This window comes from Varroa jacobsoni, unplaced genomic scaffold (assembly GCF_002532875.2).
Source record: "Varroa jacobsoni isolate VJ856 unplaced genomic scaffold, vjacob_1.0 scaffold_677, whole genome shotgun sequence".
Taxonomy (NCBI): domain Eukaryota; kingdom Metazoa; phylum Arthropoda; class Arachnida; order Mesostigmata; family Varroidae; genus Varroa; species Varroa jacobsoni.
In genome coordinates, this window is record NW_019213579.1 from 316,554 (window position 1) to 338,053 (window position 21,500).

General features: G+C 46.0%; 1 protein-coding gene across 3 annotated transcripts in view; it reads left to right on the forward strand.

The window, feature by feature from the left end:
* The window catches only part of LOC111262587 (uncharacterized), a 151,933-nt gene that overhangs the window by 81,359 nt on the left and 49,074 nt on the right, over positions 1-21,500 (forward strand). Inside the window, exon 1 of one of the 3 annotated variants that reach the window (XM_022836942.2) lies at positions 6,053-7,066. The exons of the other annotated variants lie outside the window; for them this stretch is intronic. Coding sequence (XP_022692677.1) covers positions 6,991-7,066 — 76 coding nt within the window. The 5' untranslated portion in view covers positions 6,053-6,990. Of the gene's footprint in view, positions 1-6,052; positions 7,067-21,500 lie in introns of those variants that run through there. 3 annotated transcript variants of the gene reach the window in all.

Sequence of the window (21,500 nt, forward strand, 5' to 3'; positions counted from 1 at the left end):
CAGACTTAGCGATTCATCGCGACTCGCCAATACATCGACACCTATAGGACATCATACAATGTCGAAGATGCTCGTTCACTTCAGTCGGTTACAAACGATAGTTTTAACGATGACTGCAACATTTGCAAAAGAAGGGACAGTTACGCTGCTGCTCCTGCCACACAAAGCAACGGACCGCTGGCAAACAGATATAAACGTACATGTTCATATGTTACTATCTGCACTAAGACCTTGCGAAAACAAACCTCGGATAGTATTTCTATTAAACAAAGGTCATCGAACTAGTCACGCAGAGTTGTACAGCGGCCTGTTAAATTTACTGATTATTGACCGCAAGCCACTGTCCGCATCATAACATAGTATTTGTGTTAGGTAATAACGCCTGAAGTAATCGTGCTGAAGTACCAGAAACTCAAAAAGTTTGTATCCATTAGATAAGAAATCGGATCGTGCTTGGCGGTCGCAGCAGAGTCGGCGTCTCCAACAAGGTAATCGTGGCTAATCCGCTACAGAGTGTCAGCTATATAGTTCTATAGACTCGGACTCGAGATCAGCTCAAGCGAATGTAGGCGGTCTCGATGCAAGCTTATGTACCGAAGCCAATTCGGTCGCTAGTATTAACACCCTCTGCTCGAGTATATACGACGCACACTAAGCAAAGATTTGAAGAACCCGCTTAAAATGCTTCGAATGACTTTTATAATATTGTGCTATCGGAACGATCATTATAGTTAGAAGAACTGCGACAAGTATTCCTTTAAGCAAAACGCCACACGCTTTTGCCAATGATCTTCACGATCCCGATCTAGGGGAGAAACACCGAGATTCGCTCGTTGATCTTCGAGATTTTCATCGAACGACCACTATAGCCAACGCGGCTGATCAATTAAGATAACGAACAGCCATCTTTACAAACACAGGAAACAACAGTGCTTATGTTCGTCGTATTGCGAGCGTACTTTGTGTGTGTGCGTATGTGCGTGCGTGCGTGCATGCGTGCGTACGTGCGCACTTGTTTGTGCGCGCAAATTTTAAGATTTCTAATCAGCAATGTCAGTTGGTTTCTGCTCTGGATTGATGTCGTTCCCGACCACGCCAACGACATCCCGAAAGTCGTCACCGTTGTCGTTAAGGGTGCGTAAAATTTAAAATGAGATCAATTCGAGCAATTTCAGAGCGGACAGAGCCAGAGATGCATATACACACATACGAAGAGAGGATGCTCCATGTATTCCGAAAAGGAAATCAAGGAGGGCGCCTTTGTTTGTCAGTTGAAAAGAAGTCGTTGGGGCGGTTCGGCTGCTCTGCCCTGCCAGTGGCCGCAGCCCCCGTCGTAGCTCTCGCTGTCGTTGCCTCTGGTGCTGCCGCTCTCGGCGCGTCCTAAAAGACGACATTCTGTTCTAGCGTTTGCGTTCACGCAACTCGATGGCTCGATTCGATGATCGGTATCTTTCTTCGATTCTGTGAGGTAATAAAATTTTACGTCTTTCAGACTTTTTTCTTCGCCATCATCATCATCAACAACAACAACAGAAGCACGGATAGCAGAAAGCGCTGTAGTTGAACGCTTCGCCGATTTGTGGCCTCTCTCTCTCGCTGCATCGCTGAGCGAGAAGGGGGGGGGTGCAGAAGTACGATGTGGGGCATCATGGACGACGCGGACACAAACTGACGAGAGAAGGGCCGCCGCTCGCTGGTAATATGTAAGTCAAGGCAAGCTACTCGAGAAGACAAAGAAGAAGATGCCGAGAAGTGCAGAAGTGGGTGCCAGCCTTGCCAGCGGTTCGAGAATGTCTCAGTTGTATTTGATATTACTGTTTTTGTTAGAGTTGCTGTTTGTATTATAGCTGCCGATGCTGATTTTGTTATTGTCATAGACATTCGTCCTAACTCCTTCTTCAAACGTTCCTCGAACACGCTGAACACTTTGCTCAAATCTGCGTCCTCTAGCAACGTACGACATGCGCTGGCTTATGGTATTGCTTGTGTGTATCATCCGGTAGGGCAAAAAGGACCTAGTACTACTAACCAACAAGTGAGCAAATGCGTCGTTCGACACCAAAGCTCGACAAGGCTCCTTATGCGCAAACTAAAGTCGCCTAATCGTCGGAGTATAGACCGTCGACGTTAAGGCCACCTTGCGTTTCTCGGGTCGCTAGCACCTCGGCGTAGAATGGTATCGTTTCTAGCACGCGACGATCGGCCTGGTTCCGCTGAGGTTCTGCTTGCCTATATCAACGTGTGGCTGCTTTTCATAGAGCTAGACTTCGGTAGCGCTGTCGCCAACGCCTCTGAAGTGTCATCACTCAGTCGTAACTGGCATAACAAGATTCTCGTTGCCATTTTGGTCGACAGTTGCTGCTTCTGGCCCTGTCTGGCTTTGAACTGGTTTGAGAATATTTTTTTTTTGCCTTTTTCTTCAGTGGATCCAAACATCAATCACCTGTGATCAATCCAGTAGCACCAGTAACGATACCGACGACGATCGCACAGCCACTGAATAAGACAACACCAGCAGCAGCAGCAGCAGCAGCAGCAGCAGCAGCAGCAGCAGCAGCAGCACCAGCAGCAGCACCAGCAGCAGCAGTAGGTAAAAACAACAAAAAAAATTGAATATGAAACATAATCGATATGGAACACAACAGAGACAGTAACACTACTGGGCATCCATCGAACGCCGTCAAGAATGCCGAAACGCATTGAGAAAGGTGACTGCACTCCCTGTTCGTTGTACATCGATGTGACGCGCGCAACGGTTCGGCGAAGCGATCGACCACTACTGATATTACTGCAACGAAACACGACAAATAAAGTTAGATGTATGGTCGATACCACCAGCGACAAGTAGAGAGCGCAGTTAAGCTGTCAAGACATCTGGCCATCGTCACCAGCAGCAGCAGCAGAAGGGCTACGATCACCATGGCAGACCATATCATCCCAGATGGAGACAAATCATATGATGGGTAACTTCTTGCGAGGAGCAGAATAAATGCGTTTGTCAATATTGCTATTATTTAGAATACGGCAATCATAACCTCTCTGAGGTAACTACGCTTAAACTTGAAAGTTAGTATACCATAATCAGTTTCAAGTATCGAACATAGTGATCAGAAAACAATGTCACCTTCGAACATCAGAACTTGAACGCAGAGCGCGCAATACAGAGATACTTATGTTCACTGGTAATTTTTGCTGGTTAACTTGTCACGCTGTTATCGAGCAGACGACAAACAGCGGTACTGCAACGGTGACCAACGGACGACCGGTCATGTTTGCCCTACAGAGCAGGCACTGCAGCGTTCGCACGCTGATGGTCTAGAAACTTAAAAGATGAACTACAAGCTGAGCAGAATTATGGTTACATTTATGATAATGTAAAATAACATGCGGCCAGAGTGTTACGCTGTTGTCTTATTACTATGTTATAACATGTTCTATATTTGTTCGCTGATATCTTTGCGCCTGTTAGTAAGAGCCCTACGACAGTTGTAACCATAGCGACATAGCAATGCGAACAGCGAGGACCCAGTATGCTATGGTCCTAAAACTGATGTGTTGAAAAGCAAAGAGATACGAGGAGAAAAGGAAATTCAAGCCTAAACTTTGACTTAGATTGTAGCACCCGTATAATAGCCATAGTTGAAACGTACTCTAACCGACAACAGTTCAACAGTGCTCTGACTCCTAAAGAATAAAAGCGGGCTTATATCTCTATTCGTCTCAACTTCTCAGCCAAGTTCATGGGATACGTTCGGTCCGTGTTCGATTAGCGATTGTTGACTATATATTTTTCAACAGCGAGAGCAACAGCGCCACAGGCGGTAACAGTTGTACCGTCGGCAATATTTGACTGTAGTAGCAGATGCTATACTCTTACGATGACGCCGTTTTTGTGTGCGCGACTGACACGCACCTGCCGTGCATAAAGCTTGCATCGTCCTAACAGGACGGATGCGTGCGTCCAGGTCTCTGTCCGTGTATTCGTGAGTGCTGGGTATCTACAGTGGAGAACACGCGCTCGACGAGCTAGGACACCATCGACGGCTCTGAAGGATTGTACCTATATCGCTGTCAACAGTGTCAAATTTTCGGCTATTATAAATTTTGCCGCGACGAAGATAACTACAAGCGTCGGTAATCGAGTTGATCACAAGATGGCAGCAGCAACGGGAGCATCATCACTGTATATGAGCGCTTCAGCGGTGGCGGCCCAAACCCTAAAGTTACTGGTCAATGGCCAGTGGCTGGTACTCGTGCGACGATAATGGCAGTGCCGTCGGCGTTGAAGGAAAGATTTTGAAAGTTCGTCGACGTTTCAGTGGAGCTGCTGTCGCTGGCTCTGTCAGTCGTTCAGCTAGGTGTTTCTTGCAAGTTACTACCTCCTATATGTTGTTTACACATATATCTAGTTATAATATTAGACTGCCATACCGCCGTTGGCCACTATATGACCACTGGCTTCTGTCACAACATATTGTTCAGTAGCGAAATTTTTTCGCTAAATAGCTTTTTGTTGCTCTGCGGCTAGTGACAACATTACATAGGATCTACAATTACCCCCAGCAGTGGCCATTTCACTACGGCAAAGGGCGAGCCACAACAATCGTTCGTCCTCCGACATGTCCCCCTCGTCGGACACGTTTGATCGTAATCACTGGCCACTGGTTGGTTTCTATAGGCCTTTACCTTCAGACCGCATCTCCAGTGTTTTCCATTGCACGTCGCCGTCTTCTACAGTTTCTTCAGCGCGTCACGGTAGAATAGTCGACAAGGATGAGATTGTAATTGTCGCTTTTGTGGAACAGCTTGTAGAATAATTCTAGCTCATTCGCAACCCTACGGCGTCGAATCGTTGGCCGAAGCGCGACCATCATCAGCTGCTGCTACTATCACCGCTCGTGGCGCTTGCAATTTAAATCGTCCGTATTTGTTGTTTTTGATCGATGTCGTTGTCGCCATAGTTTTTGTCGTTTTCTGCGTATCGGTCTTGCCTTCGATGCGCTGCTGATTTTGCTGTTGTTACGGCCGGTCGTAATGATCGCTTGCTTACTCGCCCGCTGGTCGTCGTAGGACAAACTCTTTCCGTAAGCTTTCATCGATATCATCGGTCGTGATGTGCTTTGTGTGCATTTCGATGTCTGTGTGATTTTTCTTATCCGTCCGACTGTCTATCTTGTACATTGCCGTCTATCGATCGTTTCAATCCCCCTGCTTTGAGCGCGCAATTTTCGCACCAGCGCCGCAGATGCAGGCGCCGTTATAGCTGCAGTTGTTATCGCCGTCGCCGTCGCCGCCACCGATGCGATCGTTCTTCGTTTTCGTCTGTTGTTCTGGCCACCTATAATACCACATACACATACATACAAACACTCGTTGCCTTGGAAATGGTCGTGTCGCCTGAGCGCAACATTGCTGCTACTGCACGATGTTATCGTAGCTACCGCGGCGACAATAATAACAACGTCGTGCAGCAACAGATTGCGGGCTAGCAATATAGTACTAGCACTGGAGTACCATGGAACACAGACGATGTGCTATCGATGTCGCTCGATGCAATAATCGCGGCAGAAGCAGCAGTGGCTGCGGCGGCGTCAGCGATGGTGACCGCTACGCTGCCTCAACGGACGAGCGATCGACACTCGACGGACGGACATCACACCGACGCTGGTAAACTAACTGGCGGCAGCAGCCAACAGCTCCCTTACAGCCGCCGTTGGGTCCCTCCGTGAGTGTCGGGCGCTACGCCGGGCGCTATTACGGCTGCAACGGCGGCAGCAGAATCAGCGGCAACAGGCGCCGCGGCAGCTGGAGCACTAGTGCTGCTGCTGGTACCAGCCACCATGTCAATAGTGTTGCTCCTGTTTCTGTCGTTGCCGCGGCGGTTGCTGCCGCAGCCGCGCGTAACCGGCGGGCCGGACCGTCGAGCTAGTGGCGTCGGCCAATGACAGCGCCAGCGACGGCGGTGGGCGGCGTCACGGAGCGCCCCTCTCCCCCTCGCCCGGGCACCCGTGCGAAGAGTGGCACCAGTACCGACAAGCGATCCCTCAGACGCCGCAGGGCCCCTGTTAGGCTCCCACGGTCCCCACGGTACGACGGCAGGGCAGCCAGCCGCCCAGAGACACCACAGACCGTGGCCAGAGACACCACGCGAAGACGGCGACATTAGCAACACCAGCACTGCTGCTAGGTCTACAGTTGCCACTATTTCTGCTATGACTGTTGCTAATAGTAGGAGATGAAAAAACCTGTTTTCTATAGTCCGTCGTCTACAAGCGCTGAATCCATGTCGTGTCGTAGTCCGCCAGTTATTCAGTCTATCTGTCAGCAACTGGCCGTTAGCCAGTTAGTTAGTGAATATAGCGAAGTGTAGAAGCATGGCAGAACGTGGTGGACCGAGCATTACTTACAACAGGAATAGGTATTGCCGAAGGTTTGCTGTGAGGGAAAACAGGCAGAGTTAATCTCGCTAAAAAGAAACCATTGTCAGTTTGAATTAATGGACCAATCAAACCTGATTGCCCCTGTGCTTCTGCGGGCAATGTTAGAAAAATTGCTTTCGTCGTTGATTGACTAAGTTGTAGACTGTGACTGGTGCTGAACATTTTAGATGCAGGTAGGCGGATAACCCGGGATCCAGTGGGAGCCCAAATCTTCGGTGAAGCGTACAAACAACCATTTGCAGTTAGAACCATTCCCTCCTGCTGTGAAGAAGGCGAACAGCTACAGTATATATCTAGTTAACAAGTAGACGAACTCTACTATATAGTCCATGTAGTACTTAAGGACGCCGTGCTCCCAGTGTGTGTGACGTGCCGCTACGGTTTGTGCAAGGATAGCCGATCTGGCCGACAGCCTCCAGGCCGTATACCGTCGTACTTCATTGCTCAATAGAACAGGTTGACCTGAAGTGGAGCGAGGGCTCGAGGGAATCCCTTACTTGAGGGACTCCACGACAGAGCGGTGAGGCTAAGAAACTCTGCGTTGAAGAGAATGTGCGAGCCATTAATGCTGCCCCCAGCGCTAGCGGCGGCGCGAAGCGCGCTCATGCTTCAGGATGTCATCGCACGTGAGTGTGAGAGTTGTTACTCGCTTTACTATTAATTAATTAATTAATTAATAAATAAAGTCATATAGTTATCGAAAGTGAGGAATCGTTTACCTGACATTATCAGTTGGTATTGTCTCTGTTGCTGCTGTTCCATGTCTTGACAGACAGCGCCGGGCGATTTACTGAGTGGATTGTCTCGTATGCATGCTGTGTACGTACGAGATGCAATCAATAAATAAGGGCATACAGAATTATTTTCTGACGTAAAGAATAAGGCAATTACGTGATTTCCGAAACTGAAGAAAGCTAATTTTTACGTGTACTTCTGAGCTTATGAAATTAGCTAAAAGGAAGCGCTTCTCTAAAGTAGCTCTTAACATATTATAGTTTGGGACGGACGAACTCCGGGATAGGCTGGTATCAGATACATAATAAAGAGTCTATACCATTCTTCGCCAGAGTCTATAATATATTCTTGAAGAATGAATTATTTGGTTATCAGTCAAGGTCATCCGGCCGTACTATGAATTAAAGTTGTCAAGATAATATCGTGTCGGCACGACAGCAGTCGGTTCTCTAATTATCCCGTCACAGTTACGGACAAATCTTCAACTCGACTATGCCGGCTGGTTTTAGTCGCTCTTTTAGTGACATAAGGCAGCGCCTCAGAGACCGACTCTTAGGATGTGTCTGATTTGCGTAGCCAGCTGATAACTGACGAGGATCGCAACAAAACCGGCCGATAGAAAAACGTTTTCTTCTGCGTAGTGGCCTAAATCAAACCTGGATAAACACCTAAGACCTAACTAGGCGATATCCGTTCTCGCAAACAGTGTAATTAAGTTGAAAGCAGGAGCGGTGCCTTCCACGGATTTTGGAGTTCGGAATCATGACCCGAACCGGCCGATGATGACGTGGTACCTGTCCAGGCGTCAGACACACAGCGATACGCTATAAACCGACCGAATCGTAGATTATCTCACTCGAGCTGACCTGACGAACCAAATGGTCCCACATAATGTACACTAGTTGTTTGTGACTGGAGGTGGCTACGAAGGAATGACAGTACGCATGATGACTTCATTAATGAGCATGATATATACTGTCACTAGTACAATGACAGACTACCTCGCATTTTTGAAAGCGTTATCACAGAAGAATATCCCACTTTGTCCTCTAGCTACGTATGGGAAAGAAAAAATGAAAACCTCCTAGACATATTAGCGTTATAACTTCAACAGTGACGACTTGTCGTCACTATGAATTGCGTGGGGTTTGTACATAAAAACATATGACATTGCCAAAACTACTCCGGGGGGGGGGGGGTGAAGGCTCACAACGAAGTAAGGGGGTAACTTTTATCTCCTGCTTGTTACGACAGGTAGCTTGCGCATCGTGAAGTGACTGTCATGTGTACACGCAGAAGCCGTCCTCAATCTGAAGCGCCATTAAGAAATTCGTTACTCACTCGCTGAATAGAGAAGTCCCGTGTGGTTGCGCTCGCTTGCCAGTTTGGCCCTATCCTTGCTTGTCTACGTAGCTGTTTGTGTTGTTCTGTCCCTCCCTCTAGCTAGCAAATAGTGTCGATAGAAATGTCTGCTGTTATTCATTCGATGTGTTTTGGCCAGCTAAAACGCATCTCATCGATGCGTGGAGACGCGTCTGTTTCAGCGGCCCCGCTCGGTTCGCCTTAGCGCCAGTCACGATATCGAAAAGCCACCCAGCGAGGCGCATTGCGTGTGGTCGATCGAATGAAGCAAACGCCAACTTAGCCAGCGACGCCGGCCGCGGAAATGGCATCAGCACCAGACTTAGCAAATGCAGGCAGGTCGAACGATCACTGCAAGTGCCGATACCTATGAACTGTCAAACCAAACGATCTGCCTGCCGACGTTCCCCAGTCGTCTTCGCCCGTCTTTCTCTACCAGTTTGTAACTGTGGCGTATCGCGCGCTATGTCTGTCTACTAGACGCCGATGCCGGCGGATGGATCTCTGTTGCATATTATGCTTGCATCAAATGAAAGAGAAAGCGAATACAGGAAACGGCATTTGGAAAGTGGAACGTACTACTACTATCATGATAAAGCGGCCGCTGCGGCGCTGGCAACATGGTGACCAGTTATAATAACATTGATCAGCTCCGCCATCAACACCGAAAAGGGCTAACAACACCTTCTCTAGTAAATTGCTTATCAATACTTACGGCCGGCCGGCCGGCCAGCCGGCCAGCCAGCCGGCCAGCCAGCTTGACTCCTCTTTATTTGCCATATCCTCTGGTCAGCGTCGGCGATCAGGTAATATATAGCAGTGAAGAATGACGAATGATTTACTTCATTCTTTCCGACGTTCCCTCGCCGCAGAACCTGAAGCTGATTGGGGTGTTCGTTCGACTTCGTATTTCGTACACCCAATAATACGTTACTTTGCTAAATGCCATTTGCGCAGTACATTATGTAACAATCAATCAGAATGTTCGCAAACCGAAGTACACAATCTGTCTTCCACGACACGAACTTTACAATCCGAGATTTTTCCATTAAATGATTTCCAATCAAAACTAGTAGTAAGTAAAGCTAGGTAGTGCACGGGCTAATTAGTTCGCGGACAAAAGAAATGCCTGTTCAAACACAACGTTTAGCGTTACCCTTGTTATCGGTATAATTGTACGTCAGATCGCCAGTCTGAACGTATATGTACACGTCTGAGAGTGCAATGACAGGTCGTGTAGGAATTCTGCGTGTACACGTTACGGCAACTGGTGTCGCAGGGAAGCAGACAGAGATCGACAGAGAGAGACGTTCATTACGTCGCTCGATATATTGTCGCAACTTTCACATAGGCGACAATTGTATCGGCTGAGGCGTGAGCTCAGTAGTATTGATAGCATTAGAGATTTCGTCTGTTGCTGCGAAAAATGCTTGAAGTTCAAGAAATAGGGAGAAGTCTAGTTAAACAGATAGTGTGGTCTGAACAATCGACAGGGCGCCCGTGAAGTTTCGCCGTATAGAACGGCTGGCCACACGAGCACCGGAGCGTCAAAGCGCTTGTCGCGATTAGACGCGTATTGTTATCTGTATCGCTACCACGTGTCGGACGAGAGATTATTTCTACACAAACAGTGCTGCTGTTGAATTTATTTGTCAAGTTAAAAGTGAAATGTCGAATTAAAATTTTTCAATTTAATGATAAATTAATTGTCAATACTAAGTTTAATCAGCTTCATTCAAGGACCTATACTCGTTTATAGTGATTTTCGTCATGACTCTAACAAGAGGAGGTGACAGCAAAAGTACAGAAGCGAAGTTTGAGCCGTTGCATCATATATCTATATCTCTTTTGACCAATGACTTCAACAGTTACTGCACTTGAAGTTGCTAGCTCGGAGGCAATTTTATGCATTGAGGCTTCTCCCATTTATCATTACCGTTAACCGCCAAAAACTTGGAAAAGCTTACATTTCTTCTAACTATTCACATATGAGAGGTTATCAGAAGGATCAAGGGTATAATTATGTTATATCATTGAAGATATATATTTGAATCAGTGATGATTTAATTTTACTCAACCTTCAGTAAAGTGATGATGACGACGACACATCATTATTCAGTTTACTGTATTCGATCACGTCAATTACGTTACAACTGCGGCCGATATCGGTTATATCAGATTGAACGTGGTGGAAGATGAGCTGATCCGTTTCTGAACACAAACTACTTAAGGTGCGATACCCCACATTCTTACACATGAGTCGTTTTCGGCGTCGTCGCGGTGACGGCCGCACTACGAAGATTGATACTCAGAAAACGCTAATCTGAAATTTGGCTCGATCCTTGACCGTAATGAGACTAAGAATAAAGGGGATGGTGACCAAACCTGCTTGACTACGATAAAGCTGACTATCAATATTGTATGAAATTATCCTGCACGTATTATCTCGCTAAAGATCTATTATAATAGAGCACACAGAGGAGTATTGCAGAGTAGTAATAATTGCAGTGGAAAGCAGCGGCATCTGCGATAGGCACAGTTGTTTCATTAGTGAGCGATAATCGTCCGTTTCTTGTTTTCGTCTCCCTTTCGAGGTGAATCAAGGCCGTTTGCTTAGATGCTTCGATACGTTCTGTTTGTGAGCCATTACATAGTGTAGCGGGGGGGACGGGGGACGGTCGAAAACAAGTGACATGATCGCTATCTATTAAATAACCACCCTGAACGTGAGCCGGGGAAAATGAAATGCCGAACACCGTCAGATACGGGCCCGCAGTTGAAGATGCACACATTGATTTGGTCAGATTAACATTGCCTTTCGATAGATTCGACAGCCATTTGGTACAATCGATGTGTCGGTAGTAAACTATCTCTTTCGGCGTTGTTATTGTTATTTTTTCCTTCGATCATCTCGGCAACGAGCAGATTCCATAGAACAGGGAACTTTAGGCATCGTCGCTCATTGAGGCTTTTCACTCTCCTTTGCTCTGCTCCACCGGCGTCATAAGGTAACAGTTGCAACAGGATAACACGGGGTACATGCGGCATCAGTCGAGTCGGACCATTCACGGCTAAAAATTGGCAATAGGAGAAAATCTTACGAGCGGTGGTTGTACGCTATGCGCTCCGTCGACGAGCGACGCTGCATATCGTTTCGAAATACAATCTGGCGATTATGAATTATGCTCAGTACAAGTCGAAGGAAACGACCAGCGACAGCAGTGGCGGCCGTCGCCGTTATCACCGGCCGATCTTATCTGTCCGCTTGATGAAGTCCAGTTAATTATAATGGACGGAAGAAGAATCCGTGCATTGTATTTCTGTGACAACGACGGCTTCGTTCGTTTTTCTGCGGCCTTAGCCATATTCTCTGTCGCGTTGCTCGTTCTCTTTGGCTTCAAAAACCGATATCAATGAATATAACATGTGCCTATCGTAGCACTATTCGCGCGTACCCAATTAACGCGGCGTACAAATGTGTCGCACACTGCCGTCGAGAAGAAACACATTGCCCTTGTGGCCTATCGATCTCTAACAATGTACACATATACGACAAATTTTTTCCTATGTATCAATTTAGCCTTTATTTATTTCACTACAGATAAATGAACGCTACTGAGTGTGCAGAATTCGAACGGCAACGAACAAACGTCGCACATATATTCTATCCTTTTTGTTGAGGTCCTAACTATATCGGAATAAGTAAAAACAAAGAGGAACAACAAGTGAAAGCCTATTACCGTTAGTATTATTGTACAAACAAACAGGGCAGATTGATAGAGAATGCTGACTGTAGCTCATTGCCTTATAGATAAGAAGTTGCACAAGATATGACTTTTGTTTACAATAAGGCGTAATTGTTTATCATCCGTGTCAGAGAGCAAAATCTGCCTGCCATCATTTTGTACTCAATAGCGACTATTTTGAACGTTCTAAATCCACATCGATGTAACCTATAGATGAACCCTTCGAACTTACCGTACTGTTCCTTCTAGCATTCGTCCCCAGTAAGGCTTCATTATAGCCAGCTCCGACTAACTATGTTGTTTGTGGCAGAAACCATTTGCATGTATCGTGCCCGTGCGCGACGCTGACCTACCTATACAGCGTTAGCTGGTTTTGTTCACCGCCCAATTTTTTAGAAATTTGATTTTTTAGTTTATCTTAGCCTTGTTCTTTACTTGGGACAACTTTTTCATCAGCGTCGTCGTCATCTAATATAATATCCGCCGGCGTTTTCCCCGCTGCCTCCCCGTTGAAAAAAACAACGAATCATAGCTACGTACCAAGGAAAACACCTACCAGCGAAACATTGTAATAGACATATAAGATAAGAGAGATTTAGTGACAATTGAGCTAACGTATGGAGATCTGTCGCTAGTTACCTGGTGCAGCTCCGACTGTTTGAGTGTGTGTTTGTGTCGTTAAGAACTATACCGACGACGACCGCTGCTGTTGCTTAAATGTGTTGGCGTGCGCATTAGCGTGTGTAAGGAAAACGTTGTTTTGCATTTTGCTTCTGCGCGCCGTCACCAGGCTCATCTACCGTACCTGTTTATCCAACAACTGCAATTGCTGTTGTTGATGCCCGTTATTGTTGCTACCGCTGTTGTTGTTGTTATTGTCACTGTTGTAGCGGTCGCTGCTGTTCGCGTCGTCGTCATCGGCGGCGGCGTAATTTTTCCTCGTTTTCTCTAAAAATTTTTCATTCATCAGACGCTCGTCTATGCCTATTTCTGTCCTTGTTTCGCTTCATTTCTATCTTGCAGACGCAATCTTAATCCTTCCATTTCTCTCTTTGTTAATTACGGGTGTTGCCAGCTGGACAGCCTTTACTAAGAGCGGTAATTCAGAGAGGTGCTGTTAGCAACGGATGGTCAAGCGGCACTGGCGAGCAACGGGCGCTAAGTGAGTGCCATAGTAGCAGCTAGTTTTAGGGAGGGTCACTATCAAAAGGGTCATCGGATATACACGTTATGAATAGACACTCAGCATCAACAATCCTATTGTGCCTTTGTTGATTTGCTGTTTACGGACTTTTTACTCGTTTTATAACTGGCTTCCCTTTTTCTGAGTAAAGCGGACAAGCGGAGCAAGTGGACAGGTAGGCTGGCAGGCGAAAAGACGTTCAGTTTCGCGTTCCACGTTCACCTCGTCGTCGCGACCGCTACTGATGCTTCCACGCGTTCCGCGTACATCTACAAACTATTTAGTAGCGATAAGCCCAAACTTGCACTGACTGACTGACTGACTGACTGACTGATGCACTGTTGTTGTTGTTGATGGCCTCTGCGTATGTCGTCGGACGACAAAAGCAATAATGAAGTGTTGGTGATAATCTTTCGTTTTGTCTTGAGAATAGAAGAAAGATGAAAATGAACAAGACGAGGACTTGTAATGTCGCTGCCCTTGCCTATGGCGATTCCGCTGGTGTCGTTGATGTTCGTACCGGCACTGCAGCCGCTGCAGACATCAAAAATGCGCCAAATTTCGGTCAAAAACGCTGCTGCTACCGTTGTTATTGTAGCCCCCTATGACTTTTGTCGCTTTTGTTGTCGTCGTCGTTGATGCTGCTGCAACGGTACTAATAGTGCTACTACGACTAAGTACAATGGTGTAATGAAGTAATTCGGTCCACTGCTCTAAGCATCGGTGCTATTCCATTCATTGGGCTCCATATTTCCGCCGGTAGCGGACAGGAGCGACAATATCAGTAACGAAGATGATAGCGGTGGCCGTCAGTGAGAAAGGTAGGCACTTGTTATTTTAAGGCATCGCCAACAGCTATCGACACAAAATAACGGACGGACAGATGGTGGCAGCGGCTGTGGCTTGCCCTCGCACAGTTTCCGCATTTGTCGTTGAGTTGTCACTCGACAGGCCGTAATAGTCCCACAACTACCAACGTTATTTGTGCTATTAGTACTAGAAGAGAGCGGCCGCCATAGCGACGAAAGTATGGCGGTCACGAACCAACCTAACGCGTGGTCACCGTCGCAACTCGCGCGACTTTGGCAACAATCCGCCGCTGAAGAACGAGTTGCCCGACCGTTCGGTCAGTAACAGATAGCCTAGTGTGACGACGATGGGAATGAACAAAACAGAAACCTCACATGATCCTCAATAGGCATGGCCGCGTCCTGGTATAACCGTGTTACTCATACAGACACGTATCTGTTTCGACTAGTGCGCTATATGGAGTATGTATGGCATCGACTGCCAAGTGTAAGCGGTATAGTGATGAGCGCAGCGTTCCGGAATATGCTCGTCGCTTAGTGCTCATCACCGACGAAACGACTACCAAACGAAAAAAGGAAAGCTGTCCGGCCGCGTAAGCGGTCCCTAATTTTGGTGATTTTGTTGGTTACCTCCAGTTACAGACTGGCGGCAACGATAGCAGACCAACCACTATGTCGCAACTATCTCCATTTTAACACTGCCTTCCATTTTCCGTACAAATCAGCAGGCGCACGAGAGAAGTGTTGCATACAACGCACATTACGAATCTAGAACAATATACGCGCTAAACACGAGTGAACTTTCTACTAGTGACAAACGTAACGACGATAGCAACGAGAGATTGAAGATCGTAACGGCTGCAACTGGTTCAGCAGGCGTCTAAAGTGCAAAAGAATGGTTTGCTACGAGAGGCACTTTGCTGCCAAACGGCACCAAAGTGCCCTTCATCATTGAAAACGTCAGGACGGTCGCGGTGCTGATACATTATATGGTTGATGAGGATGATGATGCTGTGCATGGGGTGCTGTTGGTGATGAGACCCGTGTGGTAAGCCCATAAACGACGAAAGGGTGCGACCTCTACAAAACAGAAGTCGCATATGCTGTTCACTCAGAAATTAGATGGCACGTTACGCTGCACTTTCTGTACAAGTTTTACTCCTTTTCTGGTATCACTGAAACGTACAACGGTTTTACGTTCATCGCGAAACTGTCCAAAGGACACATGCTTTGTATTCAGTATTAATGAATCCTTCTTCTAGCGTCCTGTTAGCGGTGTCAGCTCGTCCACTAACGAAGTATAGTACGAACGAAACAGCGCAATGATAATTAGGCAGAGACGCTAATGTCAATTCAGACGGACAGTACTGCGTCATTCTGCAGCTATCTTGACGTCGGTGATCGAAATGGGTTAACCCAAATTTTTCTTTTTGGGCAATGCAATGACACTATCCTAAAGATCAACCTCCCCCATAGTGACCGGCCATAGGACTAGGGGTAAGGACAATCCCAGTAGCTAAGCCAAGTTTTTTGTTGTCTTTCATCTCGCAGGGTAATTAATCATTCCCACCTGTTACTTACTATACGAGCTATTTCAAGCTCTTGCGTTGTCCGAGGCCGTACATGCTGTTGCATGACGTCATATTAACGCGTGAATGCATGCATACATACGCAGTTGGAACGTTCGTCTCTGGTTATTGAATTTTCTTCTGTTTCTCCTTCTGCTTTTTGTTGCCATACTAGTTTATTATGGTACGCAATGCAGCGTTATCGGTATGGCCAGCGGTGACGCTAAGCAAACCAGACATCGATGTTCTACGATTACTATTTTCACTGTTGCTCCTGCTTGCTTTACTTACCACATGGAATAAAATCGCTTTCAAGAACGTCCCAACGATGTTCGGGGGGTCTTCAGCGAGCGTAGCTCGGTCGGCGCATCGCGGAGCGGCCGCTGCAACTTCAGCTATCAACGGCCGTTCAGTGAGAACTGTTCGAGAACACCACCTATAGCATTTACATTGACCGAAATGTTGCCGTTGTTACATTCGGTGGCCTGCAGGCTCGCTATATATTGATGCTGTTTCGCCGAGCAACAGCCTCTGCGATCTGTCGGGGGCACCACGGTCTCTTGTCGTTGCTGTTGTTATTAGCGATGTGGTGCTCGGTATCAATTGGTTTAAGCCTCGTGTTCGCTGTTTGTGATGTTGATACTGCTGCTGATCCGGATGATGATGATGCCGAGGTTATTACGACGCGCTGTTAATAGTTCTCCGTATTTCGGTGGGTTTCGTCTCCGGTTCATTTTTGTCTTCGGTGTTATCGTCGTCGTCGTCGTAGATGTTGTCGTTGATGGTAGGAATCGTGGGTTATTCCTTGTCGTGCGACGCTTTCTTATTATAGATGTCTTTCTTCTTTTCTATTCCCCTTATTCTCTGACCCCTTCTCTCCTCGACGTTCGACTGGGTGTAGTCGATTGAAATAGCCGTTCTAGTGGAAGTAGGCCCTGGTAAGAGTCGTCATATTTGTTGTAGTCGTAATCGTAGGCAGTACAATGGCATACGCCACAGTACTACCACTGATTTCCCGACCGTTTGTACCCTGGTAGAAGAAATCGACTTGTTGGGTGTAAATCAAGAGGGATCACAACAATGGCCTGATACGACAGCAGCCCTACTACAACAATAGCATCCTTTTTTAGAAGAACAGCTACATTCTCGAATACGGTTGACTCTTTTTGTAACCCCCGCCTCCCCACGACGTCAGATCTATTTCGAAGGAAGAAGAGAAATACCGCACACAGAAGGAGTACTACGACAACAACAACAACAACAACAAATAAACAAACATATAAACAGATTAAGCCCTATTTGTATTTTAGCATCTAAAAGGCACTTTGATGTATAACCAACCTTTAGCTGTCCGGCAAAATCATCTGCATAATATTGGGAATCATATCATTACTATGTTATTAAATGGTCATGATCCTCTTCGACAGCTATGCATATACGTCATGGGAAGAACGTGAGTAGGTCCCATACCGCGTCACGTCAACTGAGACTATTACTTGTCCTTTGACACGGCATAGCGAACTACTTGACTATATCTGTACGTATGTATATGTATGTATTAGTAGTAAAGAGATTAGTAAATTTGCCAAATTAAAAATAAACACATTTTGTGCTACATACGTGGTCATGGATGGAGTACTGTCGTTAGTACGTACATGTTTAAAAATAGGTTTTCGTTAGTATCAGTTTCTGAAACTCCTATTTGCTTCGAAATATATTTCTCATTTTTGACAAATTAAAAAATTCACATTGTGACTCATATCTTCTGTTGAGTTAAATTGGGAATTCGGCCCAATGGTAGATGTCCTTCGTTAGTTGCACAGATAGACAGCTGCCACAGCAAACCGTAGACGAAAGGCTTGTACGAGAGCTTTCATTGCCGAGTGAACGGAACTCGGATCTCTCGAAAGGGCGGAGTGCACTGCTAGCAGTCGCGCAGGTGCATTCAGGAATTCCTGAGCCTAGTTCGGTGGAGCCTTGACTGTAAGTTAGGGAGCCTGAACCTCTTTGAATATATCTGGATAGGATAGTTCGTACAATACAATTCTGTAGAAAGTAGACATCACCCGAATGATATGATGGCCATTATTTCTATCACTTATATCATTAGGCTACCAAAAAAATAGAATTTACCTATTCTTTCCAGGTGAAGTAATCGAGCCCTTTCACTTGCTTTAAACGCTGCGCCAGGTTTATATCTGACTAAAAATAGATAAGATAGGCCAGGATCGCACAAATTTGCCACATGGAAATGATCCATGAGCCTTCAGAGCTACACGATTGACTCTGTCCACGATATCTTGCGCCGGTACAGGATAACGGACCTTCTGAGATCGCACGGTATTCAATACGACGAGCAGCGATTAGAAAACCTATTTCTGAATGTTGCGCTCGCGGGAAACGCATGATAGTGTGTTTCACTCATTCGGCTAGCGATAAGTTATGGGCCCGGTCACAACCCGCTTCTAAACCGGAAGCGCTGCTTCTGGCCTTGTCTGTTTTACTAAAGAACACAGTGTTCAGTTATATGCTTCGTGTGGCCGTCTATGTAGATAGAGTTCAGGTCGCAGACAACCAGGTCGTGATCTTAAGTAAATGGTCGTAACAAATGTAAAGGCAAAGTGCTGATAATAATAATATTATTGTGAAATAGTCATCTATGGTACGAGACGTCCATAACAACAGAGGCTTAGGTGCAGATAGTGGATGAATGTAACACGGTTGTAGTATAAGAATAGGAAGTCTTACTATTATCAAAAAGAAACTTTTGTAGAAAAAAAAACGTTGTCGGTGAGTGCCTCGTTTCTAATGTTTCGCTAGCAAGGAGATTTGTTTGCTTGCCCGTTAAATTTTACAAAAGCGAACCAGCCATCATTCATTTTTGGTTTTTTTTGATTTTTTACGAATCTTTCGTTGTTTGGAAGGGAGCGTACACTGCTTGATCGTAATTAATAGTCGTCGTCTTTTCGTCCTGGCTTTACTTCGCGGTTACGATCGTCGCTTCAGCCAATGTGCTTTTAAGCGTCTTACGTTCTCAGACAGCCTTTGTCTGCTTGTCGTCAGTCTGATATTGCTATGAAACGCACGCGTCAATGGACGGCGGCCGGTGCTGTGGGCGCCAGCGACGATATTATAGTTCTTATGCGATGAGCGTCTCTGCAGCGCGACAACGCCAATGTACAAGAAAGCGATAGACCACACACAGAGGAACCAGTTCTCGCAAGGCAATTTCGACGTGTCTGCTCGTCTTCCTATCACCACTAGCATGCGTTATGTAAATAGATAAACTCTACATCGTAGGGACAACTGCGTGGCGCGTGAACAGCGCTACCGGCGGCAGTAGGTCAAGACAGAAGAGTTAAAAGATAAATGGTCCGCTGCTAGACACATAGCAGCGGTCGGACCAGCTATATATCATCTACATATCTATCTGTAAATGTATATAATTTAATATACACACATGGTCGCTGAAGGCGACGCGTGCCAATCGCCCAAACTTACTAGAAACAGTTGAGCGACTTATTTAAATCTTGTATGTTGTTACAGAAGCTTTAGGTAGTGCGTATGTTCAGACAAAAGTGAAAAGAAAAGCTCTATGGAAACATTTCGTCTACTGTTGTTCATCGTTTGCTTTTGAAAACTAGGACCCCATGCTCGTCGAGCTAGCCAGTCCCGTTTGTTTGTTACTAATGACAACTTCAACTCATAAACAGATATAAACAACTGCACCCAATGTAAAACGTAAGCAGGTTGCCTGAAAGGCAGGCGTGCTCCGTGAACGACGTACAGCGCGGCGGAATAGCAGCAAGGCGTTTGCGAAACTCACCATTGACGATTAGCTGACAGCAGCAAGGAAGATGTACCTCGTCGTAGCGAATCATCGTTGCCCTAGTACCTTACTACATGACATCTGTACTACAAAAGGATCATCATCATCACCTAGACGCGGTTCTGAGGATCTCACGTTTGGTGTCAGGATAACTGCGATCACTGATAGTGGCGACAGCAAAAATGTTGTGATTAGCGGAATTCATAGAAGCGGCAGTGGAACGAATCCTCGGATCGACAGCCAAAACCTAACGATCATCATCCACTCGCTATTAAATCGCCGTACAGAGGCATTAATTGCTATAGCGTGTTTTCTTTCGTTTTACTAGCAGTTATACTGGCGTTAATGTTTGCCACGAGCGGCGATTGTTGGCAATACGATAATAAGTTTTGGCGCTCTGCTGTTTGCTCCATCGTGCGGAGCTGTCGAAAGCTGATCAAACGCACGCTAACAAACTCCGAAGATTTGCTCGTCTCGACGCCAGTGTCCCAGGACCACCACAGCGGAAGTCGGCCGGCAGGTATCGTCCAAACTGTCCAGTTCGTTGGGTTCGTCATTGGCGTTAGCAGTGTTAACAATGCTGCTGAGCAGCCGAGAGCATCGTTTCAGAGAACTTCACACAGTCGATCGTAGGGTGGCGGCCGAGAGAGAAGAACGGGAATAGAAATCAACGACGTATTAGTCAACGCCACCCATCGCCCCATCTGCATGACCGACGCACATCGGTGGTTTACTTGTTGCTGCCGCTGTTACTAGAATATGTACACGTGTGTCAGTAGCTCAGAGAAGTGAGTCAGAGCAACTTATATTCGGATAGTTCTTCACTACTAGTCGTATGAGACGAGTATTTAGCTAAGATCACGAAATCTAATCGAGGGTCTAATTGACTCTTAATTAGATTGATTGTAACAATGTCAATGTATATATGGATAAACATCTACTAACCCCCCTACGAATAAAGAATCGATCCCGGACATCGAATGCACTTGAGATCGTAGTTGGTAGATAATAGGATAATTAGATAAGTATACCGCATCGATCGTTATTTTCCACCGATTTGTTATCTGTGAGGCGCTTCGTGACGCTTAGAATTGAGATACACAATTTTTATGTCGTTACCTTTAAATCGACCACTAACGTTTGAGGGCAAACCGCTAATAGTGCGCGCGGTCGCTGTGGCCAAAAGAATAAAGGAGTAATAAGAAAAAACAAGAAAATTGGATAGATGAATGAAAACATATGAATTTAATGACAACTTCAACAACAAATGAGCATCACAGCACAGCACAAATATTATAGATAGATATTCTCAGATATATTTCCCATTAATGCATATACACAGTTTAGCACGTTGTTTGATCAACTGAAACTTTATATAGAACTTTATACGTGGTGTCAATAGAGAAGTTCTTCTTATCGATTAGACGATACTGTTTCGTGCTTTTTGGTCCATGATTGATATCATTAACCCTATTGTTGCGGCCTAGTCTTGCTAAAATACTATACTGTTCGTTAATGACATCGGTGACCTCGCGGCCTGCCGAGTCCTATTCGCAAACTGCTGAACTGGTCCGCTGTTAACTACTATACATGCTGCTGCTGCTGCTGCTGCTATTGTTCTAATCGATCGTTCGTCGTATTGTAGCCCATTCTGTTGACTAGAAAAGCTATTTCGAAATATGATTTTCTTGCTTGTTTTTTTTTAACATGCAGCAGCAGCAGCAGCAATCGTACGACGGGTCGGTGTTCCGGAATCGCTGCTTTCGATTTGCTAAAAACTTCATGTCTCTAGCATGTTCTTCCGTCTGTCCCGCATAGAACCTGTGTC